The 23,547-nt window shown below is 40.5% G+C and overlaps 1 protein-coding gene across 2 annotated transcripts; it reads left to right on the plus strand.

Annotated features, from left to right (window-relative positions):
• The first annotated feature begins 277 nt into the window (after positions 1 to 277).
• MSRB2 (methionine sulfoxide reductase B2) lies at positions 278 to 17,962 on the plus strand. Of its 2 annotated transcripts, none has more exons than XM_067470336.1 (5): positions 278 to 560; positions 5,906 to 6,018; positions 9,007 to 9,083; positions 16,476 to 16,623; positions 17,377 to 17,962. In XM_067470336.1, exons 1-5 carry the CDS (start codon positions 350 to 352, stop codon positions 17,482 to 17,484), a joined length of 657 nt encoding a protein of 218 aa, XP_067326437.1. In that variant the 5' UTR covers positions 278 to 349; the 3' UTR covers positions 17,485 to 17,962. The 2 variants fall into 2 exon arrangements, with proteins under 2 accessions (XP_067326437.1, XP_060638372.2); XM_060782389.2 differs by having other exon boundaries at positions 282 to 485.
• The last annotated feature ends 5,585 nt before the right edge of the window (positions 17,963 to 23,547 follow it).

Consider the following 23,547-nt stretch of genomic DNA (forward strand, 5'->3'; position numbering starts at 1 on the left):
TCAGGAAGAGTCTGAAGTGACTGAACGAATAAACAACAACAAAAATCTTGGCATTAAACTAAATGTCCTTTGACCAGAAGCTGTCCACTTGGAGAGCCTCCGATGTGGCTGCAAGAAGGACCTCCACTGTGCATTTGGCAGGGCTCAGGCTACATTGTAGCCTCGCCGGTGGTTTGCTCTTCTGCCCACTCTGCGCCTGGCAGATTAGAAGAGATAAGCCGACCAGGGCGGGAGGGAGGGAGGAAGGGAGGAGGAAGCGGAGGGCGGGGTTTGGCTGCTGCTCCTATGGCCTTTGATTCCTGGGGGAGGAAGAGGCGCCGCTGCCCCTCCTGTTTTCCCTGGGCTGGCGATGGCTGTGCGGCTCCTCCAAAGGCTCCCGGGCCTCAGAGGGCGATCCCGGGCATTGCTCATCGCTCTTCCGCAGTCGGGGCCTCTCCTCGGGGCCGCTGGGCCGGCCTTTCGAGGGACCAAAGCCGGCGACACTGGTAGCGGTTTTGGGGCTGAACGGGGCCGGATCAGGGCGAGCAAGGACCGGAGGGAAGAGCAAAAAGGAAAGGGAGGTGGGTGGGTGAGTGGGTGAGTGAGTGGGAAATGCCTGCTGGTGGCCGTAGTGATGTAGGCGAAACCAATACATTAACACCGAGGAAGAAAATGTTGTATTGTCGAAGGCTTTCATGGCCGGAATCACTGGGTTGTTGTAGGTTTTTCCGGGCTATAGGGCCATAGGGTTATAGGGATCACCAAACGCAGCGCCCAGACACGCATCAAGGAACATGAAAGGCACTGCAAACTACTCCAACCAGAGAAATCGGCCATAGCAGAGCACCTGATGAACCAACCTGGACACAGCATATGATTTGAGAACACAGAAGTGCTGGACCACTCTCACAACCACCATATCAGACTACACAGAGAAGCCACTGAAATCCACAAGCATGTGGACAATTTCAACAGAAAGGAAGAAACCATGAAAATGAACAAAATCTGGCTACCAGTATTAAAGGACTCAAAAATCACAACAGCAAAACAACAGAGGGGAAACAAACAGGCACATAAAATCATTCTCAACAAGGGATTCCCCCCCCCCCCCCCCCCCCCGGGCACTTCCAAGCCATTGAATGCTAATCAAGGTGATCAGCTGAAACATTCACATCTAGCCCCAGCAGACAAAAGTCCTTTGTCTCACCCTGGTCATTCCACAGATATATAAACCCATTTTCCCTACTTCCAACAGACCTCAGTACCTCTGAGGATGCTTGCCATAGATGCAGGCAAAACGTCAGGAGAAAAATTGCCTCCAGAACATGGCCATATAGCCCGGAAAAACCTACAACAACCCGAAGAAAATGTTGATCAGAGCTATAAACCCCTTGAAATTACCCCCAAAAGACAGAAGACTCTGTGGACACCATGTGTATGCGTCAATAGTTGATAGCAGACGTAACTAGGAATTCGTCCTGACACAGTAGTTAAGAACTAAGTAGGAATTACTTTAATACACTAATTAGACCTGAGTTGGAATTGTTCTGATATGTTAATTGGAACTATTAAGGCCGGACCTCTTTTAAAGGGAGATAACTCTTGTGCATAATAATAATAATAATAATAATAATAATAATAATAATACACTTTATTTGTACCCCGCTACCATCTCCCCAAGGGACTCGATACGGCTTACATGTATTACAACAGTAATACAAAACAATAAAATAAAACTCATAAACAAAAAAAGAGCAGTAAACATCAACAATAACACAATAACATTTAAAAACCTATGGCTGGGCCAAATGTAATAATTAAAAATTTAAAAATAATGCTGAGCAAGACCAGGTGAAATATAACTAGGATACAATTTCGGAAAAGAATGGGGCGTACAGAGAGTCCTAGATCACTAATAAAGTGCAATTAGGGACATATTGCTGGGAGTTTCCTTATTCTGGGAAGGCACACTGGAACAACCACGTTTTCAGGCTCCTCCTAAAGATTGCCAAAGTTGGAGCATGCCTGATGTCCTTGGGGAGTGAGTTCCAGAGTCGAGGGGGGGGGGGGCTCTGTAGACTGAGGTTTTTGTTCTGTGACTTAGCCACATCTACACTGGCAGTTTGAAATTGCATTATATGGTCAGTGTAGACCAGACATGGGCAAACTTGGGCCCTCCAGGTGTTTTGGACTTCAACTCCCAGAATTCCTAACAGCCAGACTTCTTATTGTCTCACTCCTGTTCTTAACTGCGAGTTGTTAGTAAGTCAGGTGTTTGTAACTCAAATTGTATTATATGGCATTATAGATGGCCCTTAGTAGTATGAGTTCAACAGGGATTGATGCTAGGCAAAGTTTGAAAGCGGGGGGGGGGGGGGGGAATCTTTTAGGACAACAACTGCCATTGACCTTGTTGGCTGTAGGAATTCTTGCAGCTGTAGTCCAAAATTGAACTTTTCCATACTGTCAGGTGACACTTTTATTTATTTTCTCCCCTAGGGGACTCAGAGTGGATTACAGCATTTACATACATAGGGAAATGCCTTTTTCAATTATATACAGAGTCACACAAACAAAGGCATAGGCTTCTCCTTTCATTTCTGGCTTCTGGAGCCGGTGCTTATCTCTGACTCTGGGGAGGTGCTTTCCTCCATTCATTTTTAAGCCAAGGAGTCTGCATTGTCATTTCCTGATTGTGTGACTGGCAAGATTGCTTAGAACGTTGTTTTACCTTTTCCTACCTAATTGGTTAATTTATCTACTCACAGTACATGTTTTTGAACTGCTAGGTTGACAGGAACTGGAACAGACAGGTGGGAGCTCACCACATCTCATGGATCGAACTGCCGACCTATAGGTCAGCAGTTCAGCAGCACAAGGGTTTAATCCAGTAGTTCTCAACTTGTGGGTCCCCAGGTGTTTTGGCCTACAACTCCCAGAAATCCTAGCCAGTTTACCAGCTGTTAGGATTTCTGGGAGTTGAAGGCCAAAACATCTGGGGACCCACAGGTTGATAACCACTGGTTTAACCCATCATGCCACCATGGCTCCTAAGACTGCAGTCTATTATTATTTTGCTCACAGGCAAGCCTTTTAATCATTTCCCAGGCGTTTGAATTCTTCATTTAAGTCCTCAGTAATTGAAGAGGTATTGCTGTTACAGACCATTTTATGTACAGCTGGCACCATGTATATGTATGTATGTATAGCAAGCAAATCTTAATTTTGCCATTGTATATACTGTGCTGGCCCAGCTTACCTGTCCAAACGTATCTCCCTCTTTGTCCCACCTTGGAATTTAAGATAGTCCGGGGAGGGGGGAGGGAGAGGGGATGCCCTCTTCGCAAGTGTGTTTAGTGGGGATGAGGGATAGGGCCTTCTTGGTGATGCCCCCCCACCTGTGGAATGCTCTCCCTGGCAAAATAAAGTTGGCTTCACCCCTCCTCTCTTTTAGAAAGAAGCTGAAAACATGGTTCTGGGACCAGGCATTTGGACAGTAGGTCTGGCAGTATTTACAGTGATTGAACTCTTACAAGGACAGGCTTTGGACTGAGTCGTTGGTCGCTAAACTAGATCTGGATCTGGCTATTTGATGAATAATAATAATGTTTTAGTGTATTTTAATCAGTGTTTTATCTATTGCATAATATTGTTGTAATGTATTTTGTATGTTGTCGGCATCGAATTGCTGCCATTGTAAGCCATCCTGAGTCCCCCTTCAGGGGTTGAGAAGGACGGGGTAGAAATGATGCTGGAAATAAATAAATAAAATAATAAATAAAGGAGATCATTTTACTACATCATTGTATGTCATAGTACTTGAGCATCCAAAAACTTGAATTCATGGGAAGTCCTACAACTAAACCCCAGTGGGCCCATTGTACAGGGTTAGTCAAAATGAATAGGCCAATAAGAAAATTAATTTTAGACGAATGTATGTTTATTGTAACCAAACTACAGCTACGTATCGACAGATAAATTATCAAAGTTTTGTCTCACCTTCAGAGATGTTCGATATGGGCGCCCCGTGTGACACGGGAGACGTCCAAGCGATAGTCCAGTTCATTCCACATCCGTTGCAGCACATCCGACGTAATGGCATTGAATGCAGCACATTCCTGCAGTCCTGTGGTTTTACCCTTGCATAAGCAGCCCGTCTCCTCAAATTGCTTTACCCACCTCGCAATGGAATGTCGATGAGGTGGTTCCTTGCCATACTTGGCTCGAAATTCTCGCTGGACCGTAATTACTGACATTGTTTTAGCAAATGTCATCACACAAAACGCCTTCTCTTTGCCTGATTCCGCCATTTTGAAAACAGCGACTCCTAGCGACGCCTAGCGGCATTAACGTACATGTGTGTTGCTCAAAAAAAACTTTGATAGTTTATCTGTCGCTACGTAGCTGTGGTTTGGTTACAGTAAACATACATTCGGCTACAATTAATTTTCTTATTGGCCTATTCATTTTGACTAACCCTGTATATTATTATCATCATCTCTATTCATATCCTGCCTTTCTCCCCATGCAGACTCAAGGTGGCTAACGTCTATATACACAATGCATCAGTTTTATAAAGCCAGGAATGTGAAATACTCAAACAGATTGGCTACTGGTCTTATTATGCTTAAACTAGTCCAACTCATTATACACATTATTTTGCAAACTTGCAAGAATGTTGGGTGCGGAATGTGGCAGAGCTTAGAAAGTTGCTTTTAAAGGCAATTACATACCATTACAATTCTGACAACCATGTCAGTAGTTGCCATTATTTTTTCAGTTTATTAAAACTATAGTTATATATCATAGTATAATAAACCCAGTGGCGCAGTGGGTTAAACTGCTGAGCTGCTGAAATTTCTGACCAAAAGGTTGGTGGTTTGAATCCAGGGAGCAGGGTGAGCTCCTGCTGTTAACCCCAGCTCCTGCCAACCTAGCAGTTTGAAAACATGCAAATGTGAGTAGATCAATAAGTACAGTTTCAGCAGGAAGGTAACGGCGCTCCATGCGGTCATGCCGGCCACATGACTTAGGAGGCATCTATGGAAAATGCCAGCTCTTTATCTTAGAAATGGAGATGAGCGCCAACCCCCAGAGTTGGATACGTCACTTAATGTCAAGGTGAACCCTTTACCTTTACCTTAAAACTATAGTTTGCCTTAAAAAAGCAACTAAAATGGATATTTTCCAGTTACTTTAAAAATGTAAATGCAAAAAGTCACTGGTCTGTGCTACTAGACACACTTTCTTCCATTCCAGTTAATTAGCACCTGTGGCAGGTTATGAGTCAAACCACAAATCAGCATTAGAACTTTGCCATCATTTACCCACATCCTGTAACCTAAAATCAACTAAAAGGACAGTACAGGTGCAGAAGGAGTGAAGTTTGCCTTTGTTGTATTACAACTCTAAAGTAACTTAGTTATGCCTTCATTATTGGATGGTGGTGGCAAAATTAATTACAGGTAATTTGTTGCTTGGAGAAGAGGTAAAGTGCTGCCTTGTGTTGAAAGATGAATGTGCCACTGGGAAAGGAGAGACATGTTCATATGCCAGGATATCTGTTTGAAATCATTTTAATTACAGAATGGCTTTTGTTTTGTAACTGCATTGAATACTTTTTTATTACCCCCAGGGCTCCATTAAATATCCCCTACATGGAAACCAGCCTTTGACTATTTCCTACTGAAATTCCCCTGCTAGAGAATGAAACTCTTCTGTTAGCATCTGTTACAAACTTATCATTTTTCTTCGGCCTGTCAGCTGTGCTCGGAGGTCTCCGCTCTCCTGTCCTCCCTTTGCTCTGGGTGCAATTATTGTTTTCCTTCTTCTGCAGTTTGCTATATGTAGACACCTGTTCTACATATGGTGACTTGGTTGCATTTCCTCACATTCAGATAGATTCTTTGCTCTCCTGTCTTTCCAGGTAAGGATCAAGCTTCTCTGACAAGATATGACGAGTCAAGAAATAATACCAATTGGCAAAAGAAATTGACCCCTGAGCAATTTTATGTCACCAGGGAAAAAGGAACTGAACTGGTAAGTTAAAACATGTTTCAATTTCCAAATATGAATATATACACATAGTAACATATTTTTCTATATAGACATGTTGGAACAAATCATGTTATGCCATTATAACAAAATGCCCATAATCTTGTATAGCATAGGGTAGAGTAGAATTTCCATAGGCGGACCTATACTGCAGTTGGCCATTTAACAGCCTTGAGTTACCACTGAATTGCTTCTGCTCAGCCATTCTGTGATGAGTTGGGGAAGTCTTTGACTTATGTTTTCATAGATACCATCCACCGAGGATGCCATATGTTTAAAACAGGCATGGACAAACTTTGGACCTCTAGGTGTTTTGGACTCCAACTCCCATAATTCCTAACAGCCTAAGGCTTAAGTGGCTGAGGGGGAAAAGGAAAGGGCCTGAGGCTCTTTAGTGGTATATATCCACTAGTATTCATGCAAGGCAAATTAGGTTTCTCAACTGTTAGACTGATATACCTGGTTATCTCTTTGAACTGTTAGGAACAAAAGATTATGCCAAGGCACAAAAATATAGCAGATTTTTGGAAGTGTTATTTCAGTTGCCCAAAAAACATCCCATAAAATATATTTGGTTTTAAATCATGCTCTCAAGAGACAGAAATAAATAGTCTTCGTTTAAAAGTAACATACTTGGTTTGCTTACAAATGCTGTGTATTTAGCATACAGGTACATAACTTGTCAATCCATTTACAGATAGGTTTGAAGTAGTTTCTCTGTGTAGATAACACAAGGCATTTTTCTTAAAATCAAACAGCAACATCTTTACATTCCGTGAGTATAATGGAATCTGTCATCTAAAGTGGAGTCTCAGGTCTGAGCAGTCTCTAATCTGATCATGTGGTCTGTAGCCCCTCCCACAACCTCAAGAAAACATAAGAGTAAAGGGAAAGCTGCATACCCAAACATACATACATATATAATACAATAAGCAAAACAGAATCATATGCAAGCAAATTATTAATGGAGACTTGAAGAAGGTTGCTATTTCCAACAGTTTAGATTTATCAAAGTGAACAATGTTGTTGGGCAAGTGGGCTTATTAACAAAAGACCCTCATAAACGTATAGCAGAGCAACTTATTAGCTGCGATGTGGCCCAGCACCAGTAGCCTAAAGTGATAAAAAGAACAAAAACATACAGACTGATGTTATATCTTCCATAGGAGGCTTTTCTTTGTAGTAAAATAATATGGTTGCACTATTTACAAGAATAGGCTTCCATAACACAGATAAACAAAAACATAGTAGATTTACACGTAGCAGCCTTCACACTGGAGCTTTCTCACTTGAGGTTTCTCTCATACTCAGGTTTCTCTCAGAGTCCTCAGGACGACACTAGCTTTGGTCACTAACTCTAACAGATTTCGGCCTACTCGCTCTCCTCAGGACGACACTAGCTTTGGCCACTAACTCTAACAGGCTTCAGCCTACTCGTTCTCCTCAGGACGACACTAACTTTGGCCACTAATTCTAACAGACTTCGGCCTACTCGCTCTCCTCAGGACGACACTAGCTTTGGCCACTAACTAACAGGCTTCAGCCTACTCGCTCTCCTCAGGATGACACTAGCTTTAGCCCACTAACAGGCTTCGGCTTACTCGCTCTCCTCAGGGCAACACTAGCTTTGGCCTGCTTGCTCTCCTCAGGATGACACTAACTTTGGTCCATTAACTCTATCAGGCTTTGGCCTACTAGCTCTTCTGAGGATGACTCTAGCTTTGGCCCACTAACAGGCTTCGACCTACTCACTCTCCTCTGGATGACACTAGCTTTGGCCCACTAACTCTAACAGGCTTTGGCCTTCTCACTCTCCTCGGGGCAACACTTCTAACAGAATTTGGCCTACTCGCTCTCCTCAGGATGACAGTAGCTTTGGCCCACTAACACTAATAGGCTTTGGCCTTCTCACTCTCCTCGGGGCAACACTTCTAACAGAATTTGGCCTACTCGCTCTCCTCAGGATGACAGTAGCTTTGGCCCACTAACACTAATAGGCTTCGGCCTACTAACTCTTTCAGTGCTTGACTCACATGTTTGTAATAAAAAATGCCCAGTTAATTTTTAATATTTCTGACAAATGTCTCACCAAAGTACATATCTCGTTATTCAATAGGATGCAGCCATGAAGAGTAGAATCATCATGCTACAATTGTGTAGCATAAAAAGGCCCATACAGTAAAATTGCCAGTACCTTAGTGACTATGAGATGTTTATTATGGGAAGTCTTTATGCATCCCTGATAGACCTGTGTTTTTATATGTGGTTGTGTCACAAACAGAATATATAAAGCAGGGAGGCCATGGATGGGAGGGTGTCAAACCATCCTCCAGCATCTTGCTTTGTGCAACTCTTGCTTGTGGGTGTTTTTCAAAATACTAGTTTGTCCAGATGGGAGCCCCCGGTAGTGCAGCAGGTTAAACCGCTGAGCTGCTGAAATAGCTGACCGAAAGGGTTCAAATTTGTGGAGCGGGGTGAGCTCCCTTTGTTAGCCCTAGCTTTTGTCAACCTAGCAATTTAAAAAACATGCAAATGTGAGTAGATCAATAGGTACTGCTTCAGCAGGAAGGTAACGGTGCTCCATGCAGTCATGACCTTGGAGGTGTCTATGCACAACGCTGGCTCTTCGGTTTAGAAATGGAGATGAGCACCACCCCGCAGAGTCGGACACAACTAGACCTAACCTCATGGGGAAATCTTTACCTTTACCAAGTTTGACCAGATGACAGATGAAGTTGGAATTCAATAAATGGTACCATCCAAATAGTACTTTGGGCCACGCATCCAGGCTCCATTTAACAGGATGAGTAAATGGGTCAAAAATGCAGCCTGGCTGACTTAGGACATTTTGAAGTCAATGATGTATTATGCATTTCAAGTCAATGGATTTCAGGGTGTGAAAGAAGGTAAATGGTAAACAGAAGACTCAGTTCCTCTCTAGAATATTAATATTATTAACATACATGTTTCAAGCCTTTTAGTGGAATCCACCTGACTAACATGGAGCCTGGGATGTACCACTGTGTATGCTGCAATGCCCCACTGTTCAGGTAGGAAGCATGTATATCACATTTAGATACATCTTTCTTTTTTGAGGTGCTAAGGCCAAGCAGTACATGGTTCCCCATTCCCACCATTTTATCCCAATAATAACCCTGTAAAGTAGGTTACGTAAATGGGCTCAGGTCATGTGATGAGGTTTGAAAATGCATTTTATTGGGAGACCAAAAACTTGGAACTTACTAGCTGTACCCGCCACATGTTGCTGTGGCCAACCTTCCCTCTTTCCTTCCTTCCTTCCCGTCTTTCCTTCTCTTCTTTCTTCCTTCTCTCTTTCCTTCTTTCCCCCTTTTTCTTTCCCTCCCTCTTTCTCTCCTTTCTTCCTTCTCTACCTCTTTCCTTCCTTCTCTCTTTGCTTCCATGCTTCCTTCTCCCTTTCCTTCTTTCCTTCCCTCCCTCTTTCTCTACATCTTCCCCCTTCCTTCGCTCTGTCTTTCCTTCCTTCTTTCCCTTTTTTCGTTCCTTCTCTCCTTCCTTCCTTCTCTAACTTTCCTTCCGTCCCCCTTTTCTTTCCCTCCCTCTTTCTCTCCTTCCTTCCTTCTCTACCTCTTTCCTTCCTTCTCTATTTGCTTCCATGCTTCCTTCTCCCTTTCTTTCATTCCTTCCCCCTCTCTTTCTCTACATCTTCCCCCTTCTTTCACTCTTTCTTTCCTTCTCTCCTTCCTTCTCTAACTTTTCTTCCTTTCCCCTTTTTCTTTCCCTCCCTCTTTCTCCCCTTTCTTCCTTCTCTACCTCTTTCCTTCCTTCTCTCTTTGCTTCCATGCTTCCTTCTCCCTTTCCTTCTTTCTTTCTTTCCCTCCCTTTCCCTCCTTTCTTCCTTCTCTACCTCTTTCCTTCCTTCTCTCTTTGCTTCCATGTTTCCTTCTTTCTTTCCTTCTTTCTTTCTTTCTTTCTTTCTTTCTTTCTTTCTTTCTTTCTTTCTTTCCCTCCCTTTCCCTCTCCTTTCTTCCTTCTCTACCTCTTTCCTTCCTTCTCTCTTTGCTTCCATGCTTCCTTCTCCCTTTCCTTCTTTCTTCCCCTCCCTCTTTCTTTTCTTTTCTTTCTTTCTTTCTTTCTTTCTTTCTTTCTTTCTTTCTTCTGTATTGTCATTTAGCTTTTCGTTATTTAGCTTTTGGGGGCTTTTTAAGTCCCTTCTGCTGTGTTTTTCAGTGTTTTTATGAGTGAAGGACATATATTGGGTTGTTAGGTGTGTTGTGTCCAAATTTGGTGTCAATTCATCTAGTGGTTTTTGAGTTCTGTTAATCCCACAAACGAACATTACATTTTTATTTATATAGATAGTAATTTACAGTGACCCTGTCATAGGGTTTTCTTGGCAATATTGGATTAGGTTCAGTGCATCCAGTGGGTTTCCATGACTGAGCAGAGTCGAATCCTGGATTCCTTGAGTTTTAGTCCAACACTCAAATCACTGGACTTAAAATGATTTAAAACCAGCCTCATGTCTGGTTTTGAGATGGGGTTTTTTTGCGTGTTGATTTTTTATTGATGACATTAAACAAAAAAAACTTTGTACACACGAATAATTAAAATATCATATACATTCCTAAGATGTTGATTTTAATACAGTGAAAGTAGGAGAGCATCCAAAGTGGAAAGCATAAAGATTAGAAAGAATAACAGTGAGGGAAGAAAAAAAAAGATAATTATCTTACAGACATACATTTATTAATTTTCCATTGGCCCTTCCAGATCGCTTCCCGTGGTATTAAATAACATTTTTTCCACCGTTTCCTATATTTTAAAAAGAGTCACTTTGCGTGAATCTACAATCTTAACTGAGATATTTCTTTATCCTATGTTTATAATCATTTGTAATTGTTCTAAATTTAATAAAGCTGCTCCAATCCGTTCTGTTTGAATTTGATCTTTTTGGGAAAGTTTTTGAGTTAAAAGGTCCATATTCATAATGTCCATCATTTTTTCAATCCAGTTTCCTAATGTTGCTGTTTCTTCTGTCTTCCAAAATCTTGCTATGCATATTCTAGCCGCTGTGGTAAAATAAAATAGATTTTTTTCTCCATTTTTATTTAATTGGAAATCTGTAATACCCAGCAAGATATACTTGAGTTTAAATTCAAACATTATTTGCAAAATTTCTTCTATTTTTTATATATATTTCATACCAAAACTTTTTGACTATCTTGCATTCCCACCACATGTGTATAAAAGAACCTATATGCTTCTTGCATCTCCAACAATTCTTGCTAATTTTCCCCTTGCTGTATTTAGATATCTTCTCTGGGGTTAAATACTACATATAGAACATCTTATACTAGTTTTCTTTCATTTCTACAGCATAAGTGTATTTCAGTTTTTTAGTCCAGATTTCTTCCCATTTCACTAACCCAATTGTATGACCAATTACCTTTGCCCATTTAATAATGACTTCTTTACTTTGCTCTGTTTCTGTTGCCCATTGTAATAATTGTTGATAAAGTCTCTTTATCAATTTATTGTCTATTTTTATGAGTTTGTCCCAGAACGTTTCTTTAATTTCAAATCCCTTTTGAGATGTTTTGAGCAACAGGTCGCATAATCCCACTAGACACTAGAATAATCCTTTTGTTTTATTTGTTTTGCATGAGACGGTAAGTCCCCTACAGTACTGAAATAGGCCCGAAACAAAAGAAAGCGTGAATGGTTATCATCTTATTTTCAGGCCACATAGTGCTCCTCACACAGCCACTGAGTATTGCCTTGTGCTATTTATTTACCTCTGAGCCCTGCCTGTTGGGCCGATAGGAGGATTTTCACCTCTCTAGCCCTAAAACTCAGGGGAAGGTAAGCCTGGGAAGCCCAACCATGTTGGACAATGATCCAAAAAATTTGTTCTTTCGGGTATCAAGAATGAAAAAGCTCATTTGGAAAGGCACACATTTTTGGGAGAAGGGATAGAATTGATGCAGAAATCCACATGTCTGCCAGTTAGTGCATTTTGAATTTTGTGCAGCAAAAAACAGAAATCCAGTTATCTCTCTTCCAAACTATTTTTGTATTTCTGGCCCTAGGGCAAGATGCTAATTGTTACATACATGGAGACCTTTGCAAGTAGATTTTTAATATTTTAAAGAAGGCTCATTCTTTACCTTTCCGGTATGATATATCTCATCCAGTTCAGTAGTGGTTTTACCAGTGAACTGAAGCCAACCCAAGGGCTGCCCGTTCAAGTATCAGTGTCTCTGCTGAGCAAAATGTTTCTGGAATATGTAGCTTGTTGCTTTCTACTACAAAACACTCATTTAAGATTAGGAATACATCGAACACCAGCCTCAGTTTTTATTGATAGCAAATTACAGGATTTTAATGGAACATCGAACTTCAGTCCAGTCATAAAATTATAACCAAGGGTCAAACTTCTTAAAATTATCTCAGCTGCATTTAAGACAGCTAAAACTGAGATCAAAGCAAACAACATATGTTGTAGGTATGGTGTATTCAGAGCTAATCTAGTGCACATGTTTGCGGAATGTCCATTATCTATAAATGCTCTGGTGAACTACTTCAAAGGACAAACAGAATGTTGAACAGCAGTATTTTGGTGGCTCCTAAAATGTTTCTAGCAACAAAAAAAAACTAAGCTATGTATCTATAAATAAACCACAGAAGGACAGTTGTAGTGGAGAGCTATTTTAATAGGATGGAAAATTGATAGAGGGTTTGGGCAACAAGCATAGAGTTGATGCAGAAGAGACAGTGAATGAGGTAATTGTAAGTCCCCGCTCAAAAAGAAAGCCACAGTCAATGGGATGAGAAAGTATAATTATGTTGGCCCTCATACAGTGATGTCCCCACATAACTGCTGCTTTGCATGAGATATTTTCAATCCGTACATAACTGTGATGTGGCATCTCCTCTTAGGGCCAAAAAAGACATTATGGGGAGCCATCCACATGTCTGCCCCATTCTTGAATAATATAGAGTCACTGCATAATCTAATCAGGCTAGCTCTCTATTTATTTATTTACTTACAGTATTTATATTTGCCCTTCTCACCCTGAAGGGGACTCAGGGCAGATCACAGAACACATATACGGTAAACATTCAGTGTTGATTATATAATGTCAAAACAGACAACAGATAGAGATATATATATAGGCTTTCCCATCTTTTGGCATCTTGGAGGCTGTGCTTGGTTCCGGCCACCTGGGGGGAGGTGCCTTCGCTCCATCTCCCTGCCGAAGAGCTTTCTTTGTTCGTAAACTTCCTCCTTTTTCTATGCCTAAATGCATTCCCACTTTAACATGGTATCTATTTTTCTACTCACATTAGTTTTCGAATTGGGCTAAGATCAGGAGCTCACCCTGACCCGGGCTTTGAACTGTCAGCTTTCCAGTTGGCAAGATTTATTGCAGTTGGTGGTTAACCTGCTGTGCTAAAGCCCAGCCCTCTACCTACCCAACTACCTTCTGAGTTCATGTTGTTGCTTTAAGTACTTTTTTGCCAACTCTGTTTCGAAACTCAAAGTGAGCTAAAGTAGAAGAAAATGTCTGTAAAATCCACAGAATGCCAGGAGGTAGTCACATTTATTATTATTATTATTTTTCAAACATTTATATCCCATCCTTCTCAACTCCCGGGGGGGGGGGGGGGGGAGCGCTCAGGGAGGCTTACAACCGGCAACTATTAGATGCCAACAGCAACAAATAACAACTGTACAAAACAGATTACTATTTGATAAAACAACAAAGTTATAAATATCCATGAAAACATTAAAATACAACCAAGCCAAATCCAAATCAGAGTCCAGAGTTGCAGTACAAATGTCACTCCTTTCTTGGGTGTTTTTTTCCAGACATCCTACCATATAATGAACAGGACAGAACTTAAGTTTAAGCAGCTGAGGGGGAAAAGGAAAGGGCCTGAGGTTGTTAGGAATTGTGGGAGTTGAAGTCCAAAACGCCTGGATGGCCCATGCCTGCTCTAAGTGCTTAAATTTTGATTGCATTTCTTCTTTACTTAGAAGCAAAGAGTTGGAAGAGAGCACAAGGGCCATCTAGTCCAATCCCCTTCCATGCAAGAATATGCATCCTGCACTTCCTGATATCTGTTTTAAAAGATAGTGTTAACAGAAAATCCAGTTTTTACGTTATTATTGAATGCTTGTAAGCTTCTGATTATGAAGTTTTTCTTCCTTTCAATATAAAGCTGTTTTTAGTGTTGGGCAAGATTGCCTTAACTGTGGTTGTCTGCTTTTTGCCCTCCACTAGGTGTCTCTAAAGAGCATTGAATCTGAAATGTTGTAGAAAAACTTTTCCCAGTACATCTTTTAAAAAAACTACATTCTTTCAAGAGCAATACAGGCTCTTGAATAGATTTGTTCTTAAAGTGAATAAATATGTAAGTCAGAACAGGTACTTTTTAAAGTGTACCACCAGCCAAATATATATATTGGCTGGTGGTACATATGCTAAAGGGTGTGTGTGTGTCTGTGTGTATTAGGCTTGGTCGATCAAAAAAAAAAAAAAAGGTTCAAAACCCATTTCGGATGTAGGGGGCACTGGTGGTTCGATTCTAAAGTCAATTCTGATTTTCACAGAAAAAAAATGTTCAAAACCTTTCAAAATTTCTGAGACTTCCGAATCCTTTCGTTAATGGTTTGAAAGTGTTATTTCCTGTTTCATTGGGTGGTCTTTACTTTGAAAGTAGTTGTTTTACTCCAGAAGCGGGGAAAAGTAAGCGGAGAATATTCCTTCCTTCTCTGGTTTAAAACTAGCTTCTCTGGCTTTAAATCTGGCTTTTCTGGCTTGAGCCGAGGCCAGGAAATTTCTTCCTTCTCTGGTTTAAAACTGGCTTCTCTGGCTTGATCCGAGGGCAGGAACCAAAAGCGGGGAAAAGCTGAATAATTTCCGACTCACTTCATGAGTCGTTAACAAAAATGGCGGAAAAAGCTTCAGAAGGGCAAAGGGACTTCTGGTTTTCTTAAAAACTTCAAAATCCTTTCAAGAAAGGAATTTTTCCGACTTTATTCCAAATTCCGAAGATTCCGACAGTACCTAACCATGCCTAACACACATACACACACACACACAAGCTTTAACATAGGAAAGGGTTAATCCCCCCCCCCCTCCAAGTTTTGTTTTGCTATCTGTGTCCTTGTTCAGACTACTTCAGCTTACTTTCTGTCTCTGTGAGAATTGGATTTTGAGAAAAATGGCTTGTTATGAAAGGATTGGTAATAAAGCTTCAGCAGAGACACCTTTTCCCCATGAAAACTCTTTCAGGGGTGAATTTCCCTTCTGAGGGATAGATTTCCCTCTTAACTGTGAGTCATTTGTAAGTCAGATGTTTGTAACTCAGGGACTGCCTGTAATTTAATATCTCCAAAGTATTTTTTTAAAAACTAGTTTCCAACTTTTTTTGTGGAAAAATAAATTATGTACTGCAATAGGGTGCCATTAAAATGCAAAATAATTCAGAATTTTTCTTAGGATTTATTCCAGACACCAAGTCATGCACCTTCATGCATGTTAATCTATAAACCAGTTGAGCCATAGTCCTTTTATTTATGTCTATTAGCTGAAACTGATAGTGCTGATTCATTGCAAATTTCTTCCATGTAGGGATTAGGATTTATGCAAAAAACATTTATTTCTGCCACAATAAACACTCCATATGAAAATCCAGAGGGCTCAAGTTGCACAGAATCCTGGGAATGCTGTTTTCAGTTTCCTGGTCTTCGGTGGAAAGGGGTGTTTGGGGGGGGGGGGGGGGAATGAAACCTCCAATAATGTGTAGGGGGTTAACCTTTTTGCATTAACATATCACACCTTCCTAAGCTTCCAGCTCACAGAAAAGGGGTGCATTTTAATAAAAACCATATAATGAACAATTAAAATACTGTATATACTCGAGTATAAGCTGACCCGAATATAAACCGAGGCACCTAATTTTACCGTAAAAAACTGGGAAAACGTATTGACTCGAGTATAAGCTGAGAGTGTGAAATGCAGCAGTTACTGGTAAATTTCAAAATAAAAATAGATACCAATAAAATTACATTAATTGAGGCCTCAGTAGGTTAAATGTTTTTGAATATTTACATAAAACTGTAATTTAAGATAAGACTGTTCAACTCTGATTAAACCCTTACTCTAACCTCTTCAATGTAAATGTGCTTACGTATCTTTCCAATAATAATAGAATAAAATAATAAATGTAATAAAATAATAATAGAGTAAAATAATGGAAATGTAATAATAACAATAATAAAGATAATAATAATAATAACAGAGTAAAATAATAACTTCAACTCGAATATAAGCTGAGGGAGGCTTTTTCAGCCTAAAAAGGGGTTGAAAAATCCAGTTTATACTCGAGTATATACATAAATAAATTTATTGTTATTCTTCATTAATATTCTACTTTACTATCCTTAATAGATCAGAAGCAAAGTATGATTCCGGCACAGGTTGGCCCTCCTTTTCAGAAGCCTATGGGACACATGGAACAGATGAAAGCAATAGTAATATCCTGAGACGGCCTGATAATTCATCAGGATCAAGCCGGACAGAAGTCATTTGCAAACAGGTATACAGTGTTTGTTTTGAAAGAAGCATAAAAGATGCTTGAATATAGGTCTTGTACTAATTTTGCTTCCATCTTGCAGTATTGCCATTTATTTGATTTCCAGCTGGGTGAATTCATCTTTGTGTTCACACAGAGATCTGATAGGTTGTTTGTATACTGTATCAGAATAATAATGCAATATAGTTTCTATTATCTCCATGCTTCCCTTGGAGTGAATCTCTTTGCATTGCAAGATTTACCTCACATTAGCTACGAATAAAAGTGCAGTGCAGCTTAAGCACATTTAAGTGAGCATCTCATAAAAAAAACAAAAAACATACTTTCCCCCATGTAAATATGATGATTGATGGGACTGTAATTTGATGCTTCATGCTTCTTGGGTGCTTACCCACTTGGAATTTAACAGTGGGTTGCTGGTACATAAGAGTGAGGGCATTCCTCATGCCTCCATTTATGAAGAGAGTCGGAAATGATGTCCACGGTGAGAAAAATCCCTGACACAAGAAAACTTCATAGAAAAAGGTTTAGCTAGGGAGAGGTTCTCCTTTTACTCTGGAGTGTTTGCATACCCACAAACGTGGGGGGTTAGAATGGATGAGTATTGGAAGCAAGTACTTAAAAACAGAAGGGATTCCTTAAATGGCAATTGTTAATTTAATTGGCCCCTTCAGCTATGAAATCAATCTGTATAATTCATGTAGATATGCTTTAATTTAAGGAACGCAGCATATCAAGTCTGTTCATCTCTTGCAGTGTGATGCCCATCTGGGCCATGTGTTCGGTGATGGTCCCAAGCCATCTGGGCAGCGGTTCTGCATCAACAGCGTTTCATTAACATTTAAACCGAACTCAAGCCAATGAGGCTTGGATCTTTACATCCTGTGTATTAAAAGTGCTTTAATGCTGAGGATTCTCTTGCCAAAAAGGACTACCTTGAAAACGGATCAGGAACCAGGTGTTTGTAACTAATGTCTCTATTTTATGTAAATATAGTAAAGTCAATTAATTAGCATGCATGTAGCCAATGCTGAGCCATTGATGTGAGATGTGCTGCATTTATTCTGTAATGGAATATGCTTCTTTGATGGATGTCACCGGCCCAGTCTGTGCATTCTCTGTACGCACACAGAGCTCTTTCAGTCTTGGACTGTATCATTAAATCCTGCACAGACAACAAAGAGCAAGCTGTATCTGTGTATCCCCATACGTAGCAACACTATATATGTACTCTCATACATAGGAATGTAATTTTTTTAATCAATCAAAATGGTTTTGATTGCTGAACTTATTCTGAACAGTGTAATCAAGCAGATGTAAATAAATATAGCAGTTTCCCAAACTCAAATGTGTTTTAAATTATAAATTATAGTTATAAAGGTAAAGTTTTCTCCTTAATATTAAGTCTAGTCAATCCAACTCTGGGGAATGGTGATCATCTACATTTCTAAGTTGAAGAGCCGGCGTTGTCTGTAGACAACTCCGGGGTCATGTGGCCAGCATGACTGCATGGAGCGCCGTTACCTTCCCACCGCAGCAGTACCCAGTGATCTACTCACATTTGCATGTTTTCAGACTGCTATGTTGGCAGAAGCTGAGGCTAACAGCTGGAGCTCACCCCACTCTTCAGATTTGAACTGCCGACCTTTCGGCCAGAAAGTTCAGCAGCTCAGCGGTTTAACCTGCTGTGCCACAAGGGGCTCCATTCAGTCTTTATATGTGTAAATAAACAAGGATTAGCAAATGCTGAATGCCTCCAGTGACTGACCTCCTTTCAAATCTTTTGGTATCTGGTGTTCCTTAGACAGGTGTATGTAAAACTGTAGCGTGGCAATATAAAACCATGATGTAGCCATGAACACAAGCATCACAGCAGAGCAACAATTCCCAAACTCAAGTGAGAAGAGGAAGCTATTTGAGATGAAATGAAAAACACCTGCATGTGTCAGTGGCCTAAAAATAGGAATTTGGAATTCTCCAAAAATATAAATGTGCTATGAATGAGTCAACTACACTGAGAATTTCAGAGTTAAAACTGTTAAGGTATAATACATACTAGGAGGGAAAGCGGAGAAGGAAGGAGTTTCCTCCTTCGCTTTCCCTCTTCTTGTCCCTCGCCCAGCACAAGTTGAGGAAGAGGGACAAGAAGAGGAGGGAAAGCAGAGAAGGAAAGAATAAAATAACCTTGAGAGACATCCCAACATTATGGAATATTTCCCAAAAAAAAAAAAAAGAAAAGAAAAGAAAGATAAGTGGTTCAAATTTGGGTTTGCTCCTCTTACCTTTCCTGCATGGTTAAAAACTGCTTCGGAAGTCAAAAGTTGGAAGATTTTTAACGACTTTAAGGCTCTCCTGAATGAACCTATCCAACTCTAGTAGTGACAGGTTATCTTAGTATAAATCAGGCATCCTCAAACTGAGGCCCTCCAACTGTTTGGGCCTTCAACTCCCAGAATTCCTGACAATTGAACAAGCTTCTGGGAGTTGGAGGCCCAAACAGCTGGAGGGCCAGAGTTTGAGGATGCCTGGTATAAATCATAAAATTGCCTCTGTTGCCTACTTGTAAAACGGTTGCAACATTTCCCATTAATCCTGAAGCACATCTAAAGTGCTATAGAAAGTTAACAGTGACTCACTGAGTCCAGAACCCCGTAAGGGGCCTGAGCATACAGTTGGCATTAACACCATGCTGTTCATAATTCCTCCAAAGAGATTCTAATGCCCCATTTGTTCCTTTGCCAACAACCCCTTGAAAACAAATGGACTTTAGGGGTGCAGATTAAAGCTACAAAGCAGGTGGCAATCTAATTGCGATCCATCTTGTATCTGCATCCCTTATTTTGTTACCCGAACTTCCCTACAGCTGGCTCTCAACTCTGATTACCTTCTGTGTTAATAGTCTCAGGTTCAAAGGAGATACAGGCAGGCGTTAGGTCCTTGATTTGCATGCTGCATGTGGCCCAGAACCGAAAGATTTGGGAGATGGCAGAGAAGAGGGAGGGGCTTGTACAGGTGCCACGTTTTGAATGAGGAAGAGCCGAAGCTAAGCGTGCGGTGAGCTGTCAACCAAGGTTCCAAAGTAAGTGCCCCCTTTTCAATCTATTCACAGGAAAACATTCATTGTACAATTTCGTATTCATCATCTGACCCAGCTAATGGGTACAAGCTTGACACTTCCAGTGAGGAAAAACAGCTGAAGAGAGAAGGATAATGCCAAACGGGAGGGCATATCCTCTATGGTGCCAAGAAGCAGCAAGCAGGAAAATGAAGGGGCGGCATAACAAATGGACTACATTTGAGTGCCCCATCCACCTACCTTCTCTTTGCACTCAGAAATAATGAAAGCTAGGTTCAAAGTCATAGCAGATGTTAACCACAGCTTATTTCCAGAGTTTTAAAAACAGTCTTATTATGAGGTCTGCATCAGACAGTTATTTCTTCTGTTCTTTATTTTCCCCTGTACCTAGATAATAACTTGCATTGAATTCTGGAAAATACTCAGATCACAGTGTCAATTTCAGCTTAATGAGGATTTGATTTATTTATTTATTTTGCATTTTCTGATCTTAATAGGAATTCTACTATGTCTCCAAAATGGAACCAACTCCTGCTTCACTGTAAAAAAAACTAGAATGAAAGATTTTGTCCTAATTGTCTTTTTATTGGTTGGGGTAAAACAATATCCCAACAAGGAAACAGCAATAGTGGAAAGGGGATATCCTTGTGACTATCTATCTATCTTACTGGGTTGCTGTGAGTTTTCCAGACTGTATGGCCATTCTCCAGAAGCATTCTCCCCTGATGTTTTGTCCACATCTATGGCAGGCATCCCAAAGTTGTGAGGTCTGTTGGAAAATAGGCAAGTGATGTTTATATATCTGTGGAATGTCCAGGGTTTGAGAAAGAACTCTTGTCTGTTTGAGGCAAGTGTGAATGTTGCAATTGGCCAGCTTGATCAGCATTGAATGGCCTTGCAGCTTCAAAGCCTGGCTCTTCCTACCTGCTTCCTAAATATATATATTTAAATTTTCAGTACAAACATGCCAAAGTCAACAAAGCAACTCAGAATACATCCAATAAAGTTTGAGGCCTGACATACCTAGAACATTCCTGTAAGCTCTTTACCAACTTACAATGTGACAATTTAAGGTATGTATGGCTCATACAAACTGGTTATCCAGGCTTAACAGGGAAAGCAAGGCAGTGACAACCCAAGAAATGTATCTGTTCCTTTTTAACACACAAGAGGGCACCAAATAACCAGTTTAGCCCCCAAAGGCATTCTTGTATTCTTCATTGTTTTTCACAGGAGGTAAGTGGTGGGGAGAAAAAAATCACAGTGTTATGATAGTGTTTTTTATGTCACTTACTGCTTGACAAATTTTCTTTCTTTGGTATAGAGAAAATCTGTTAACACAACATTACATTGGTGTAAGCCTCTTGCAGACACTCATAGCTATATCTTTGTAATATCACATCACATTCTTTAAGCGTCATAGAATAATTCTAAAGCCTCTGACTGTGTGGATTATAGTAAATTATGGCAAGTTCTTGGTGGTATGGGGTTACGAAGTCACCTTGTCTGTCTCCTGAGAAATCTGTATAATGACCAAGTAGCAACAGTAAGAACAGATCATGGAACAACAGACCGGTTCAAGGTTGGTAAAGGAGTACGGCTGGGCTGTATACCCTAACCCTACTTATTCAACTTGTATGCAGAACACATCATGAGATGTGTGGGGCTTGATGAATCCAAGTCTGGAGTTAAAATTGCTGGAAGAAACATTAACAACCTTAGATATGCAGATGATACCACTTTGATGTCTGAAAGCAAGGAGGAGGTGGGGAGCCTTCTAATCAAAGTGAAAAAAGAAAGTGCAAAAGATGGGTAGCAGTTAAACATAAAAAAACCCAAGATTCTGGCAACCGGACTGATTGATAACTGGTAAAGGAAATAACACCCGACTACTCATTGGAGGGAGGGATATTAGAGGCAAAGATGAAGTACTTTGGCCACATAATGAGAAGACAGGAAAGCTTGGAGAAGATAATGATGCTGGGGAAAATGGAAGGAAAAAGGAAGAGGGGCCAATCAAGGGCAAGATGGACAACAAATATAATTGCATCTCCTACCACCTTGGTTCATTCTTCATCTTTTAAAAAAAAAAAAAACACCATACAATTTGACTATGTTTGGCTGTAGGGAAGCACAAAGAGGTTAAGTTTCCTTTGGTTGAGAGAAGACTGGAAACTCAACCTGCCTTTTTGATATTTGCTGTATTCTTCTAAGGCTGGCATGGGCGAAATACAGCCCTCCAGGTGTTTTGGACTTCAACTCCCACAATTCCTAACAGTCTCGGGGCCTTTCTTGCTTACTAAACAATGATATTTCATCTGATGAAGAGGGCTCACTTCAAAAATTCCCCCCAAAATCCTGGTCCCTACAGATGCCAGTCTCTTGGGCTGAGGACCATGGTAGAAGGGTCTCTTAACACAAGGGGTCTAGATCTCAGCCAAAATGATGCACAGTATAAATTGGCTGGAGCAATGTGCTCTACTTCAGTTCAGTTATTGCCTCAAGGCCTCCCCTGTTAGTCTGGAGAGGCAGGAACGCAGCAAAAGTACACACGAATTGATTGGAAATATCCTATTACATCTTTCCACAAAGGAGCCATAACTTAGCCAGTCTGAGTCCCTCTATGGAGGTAGAGAAGATTGGGATATGAAAGTTTTAAATAAATTTTAAATAAATAAATAAACTTGGAAGGAGCCTCATAGGTCATCAAATCCAATCCTGTGCCATGCTCAGTGGATGAACTCCAAGTAGAGATTTCTCAGCAGGTAGCTGTCCAATCTTTTTCTGAAGACCTCCAGAGAAATAGCTTCCATCGCCTCTCTAGGTAATTAATTCCATCATGAAATCACTTCTGCAATTAAGAAGTTGCGTCTAATAGTAAATCAAAACATACCCTCCTGTAATGTAAAATCATTACCTGGTTTTATCCTCTTGGGGCAGCAGAGAAAAAAACCTGTCTTTGCTCTGTAACAGTCCTTTAAATATTTAAAGAGTGCAGTCATGTCACTCCCTTAGTCTTCTCTTCACTAGCCCAACTCCCTAAGTTTCCCCCCATATGCTTTGTTCTCCATACTTCTTCTCATTCTCATTACCTTTCTCTGAACCTGCTCCAACTTATCTATATCCTTCTTATAAAAAGTATGAAGAACTGAACGCCATGCAGAGGAATCCTGGCTAGCACAGAATATAGTGGGGCTATTCCTTCCCTTAATTTGGAAACAGTATTTGCTAACTGCATAACAAAAAAAGATATACAAAAGATTCAGATATAGTTTCCACCTATTTATCCACGGCTAAGGATTTAACTCTCTGGGATAATAGTGGTATAACCTGGTCCATGACTTTTTTGTATATAGGAAAGGCCAAAAAAAAAAGTGAGTTGCTGTGAGTTTTCTAGGCTGTATGGCCATGTTTTAGAAGCATTCTCTCCTGATGCTCGCCCACATCTATGGCAGGCATGCTCAGAGGTTGTGAGGTCTGTTGGAAATGAGACAAGAGGGGTTTATATATCTGTGGAATGTCCAGGGTGGGAGAATGAACTCTCAGCAAAGGATTCCCCCAGACAGGAAGCAGACAGACTTTGAAATTGCAAGGCCATTCAGTTCTACATAACCAACCCACACCGTTTTGTGAACCCTTGCTGGCTGTTGTACACTAATGTGGCTGTTTTGTTTAGATTTATGTTATTATAGAATTTTGTCTAATTACGTGTAGTTTAATTTATTGATGTCAGGTTTAATTTACTGGTGTTAGGTCTTACTTTGATGTTAGGCTTTAATGTTACTTTTATATGTGGGAGTTTTCTCGGATTTTATGCCAGTATTGTGTGTTTTCTGTAGGCATTGGATGTT

The sequence above is a fragment of the Anolis sagrei genome, chromosome 6 (genome assembly GCF_037176765.1).
Source record: "Anolis sagrei isolate rAnoSag1 chromosome 6, rAnoSag1.mat, whole genome shotgun sequence".
Lineage (NCBI taxonomy): Eukaryota > Metazoa > Chordata > Lepidosauria > Squamata > Dactyloidae > Anolis > Anolis sagrei.

What these genes read in the sequence shown, in the direction of transcription:
- MSRB2 (XM_067470336.1), top strand. Translation starts at nt 350, where the DNA reads ATGGCTGTGCGGCTCCTCCAAAGGCTCCCGGGCCTCAGAGGGCGATCC. An exon ending in AGAGCAAAAAGGAAAGGGAG is followed by an intron (nt 561 to 5,905) that starts GTGGGTGGGTGA and finishes CTGTCTTTCCAG; the next exon opens with GTAAGGATCAAGCTTCTCTG. An exon ending in GGGAAAAAGGAACTGAACTG is followed by an intron (nt 6,019 to 9,006) that starts GTAAGTTAAAAC and finishes ACATGTTTCAAG; the next exon opens with CCTTTTAGTGGAATCCACCT.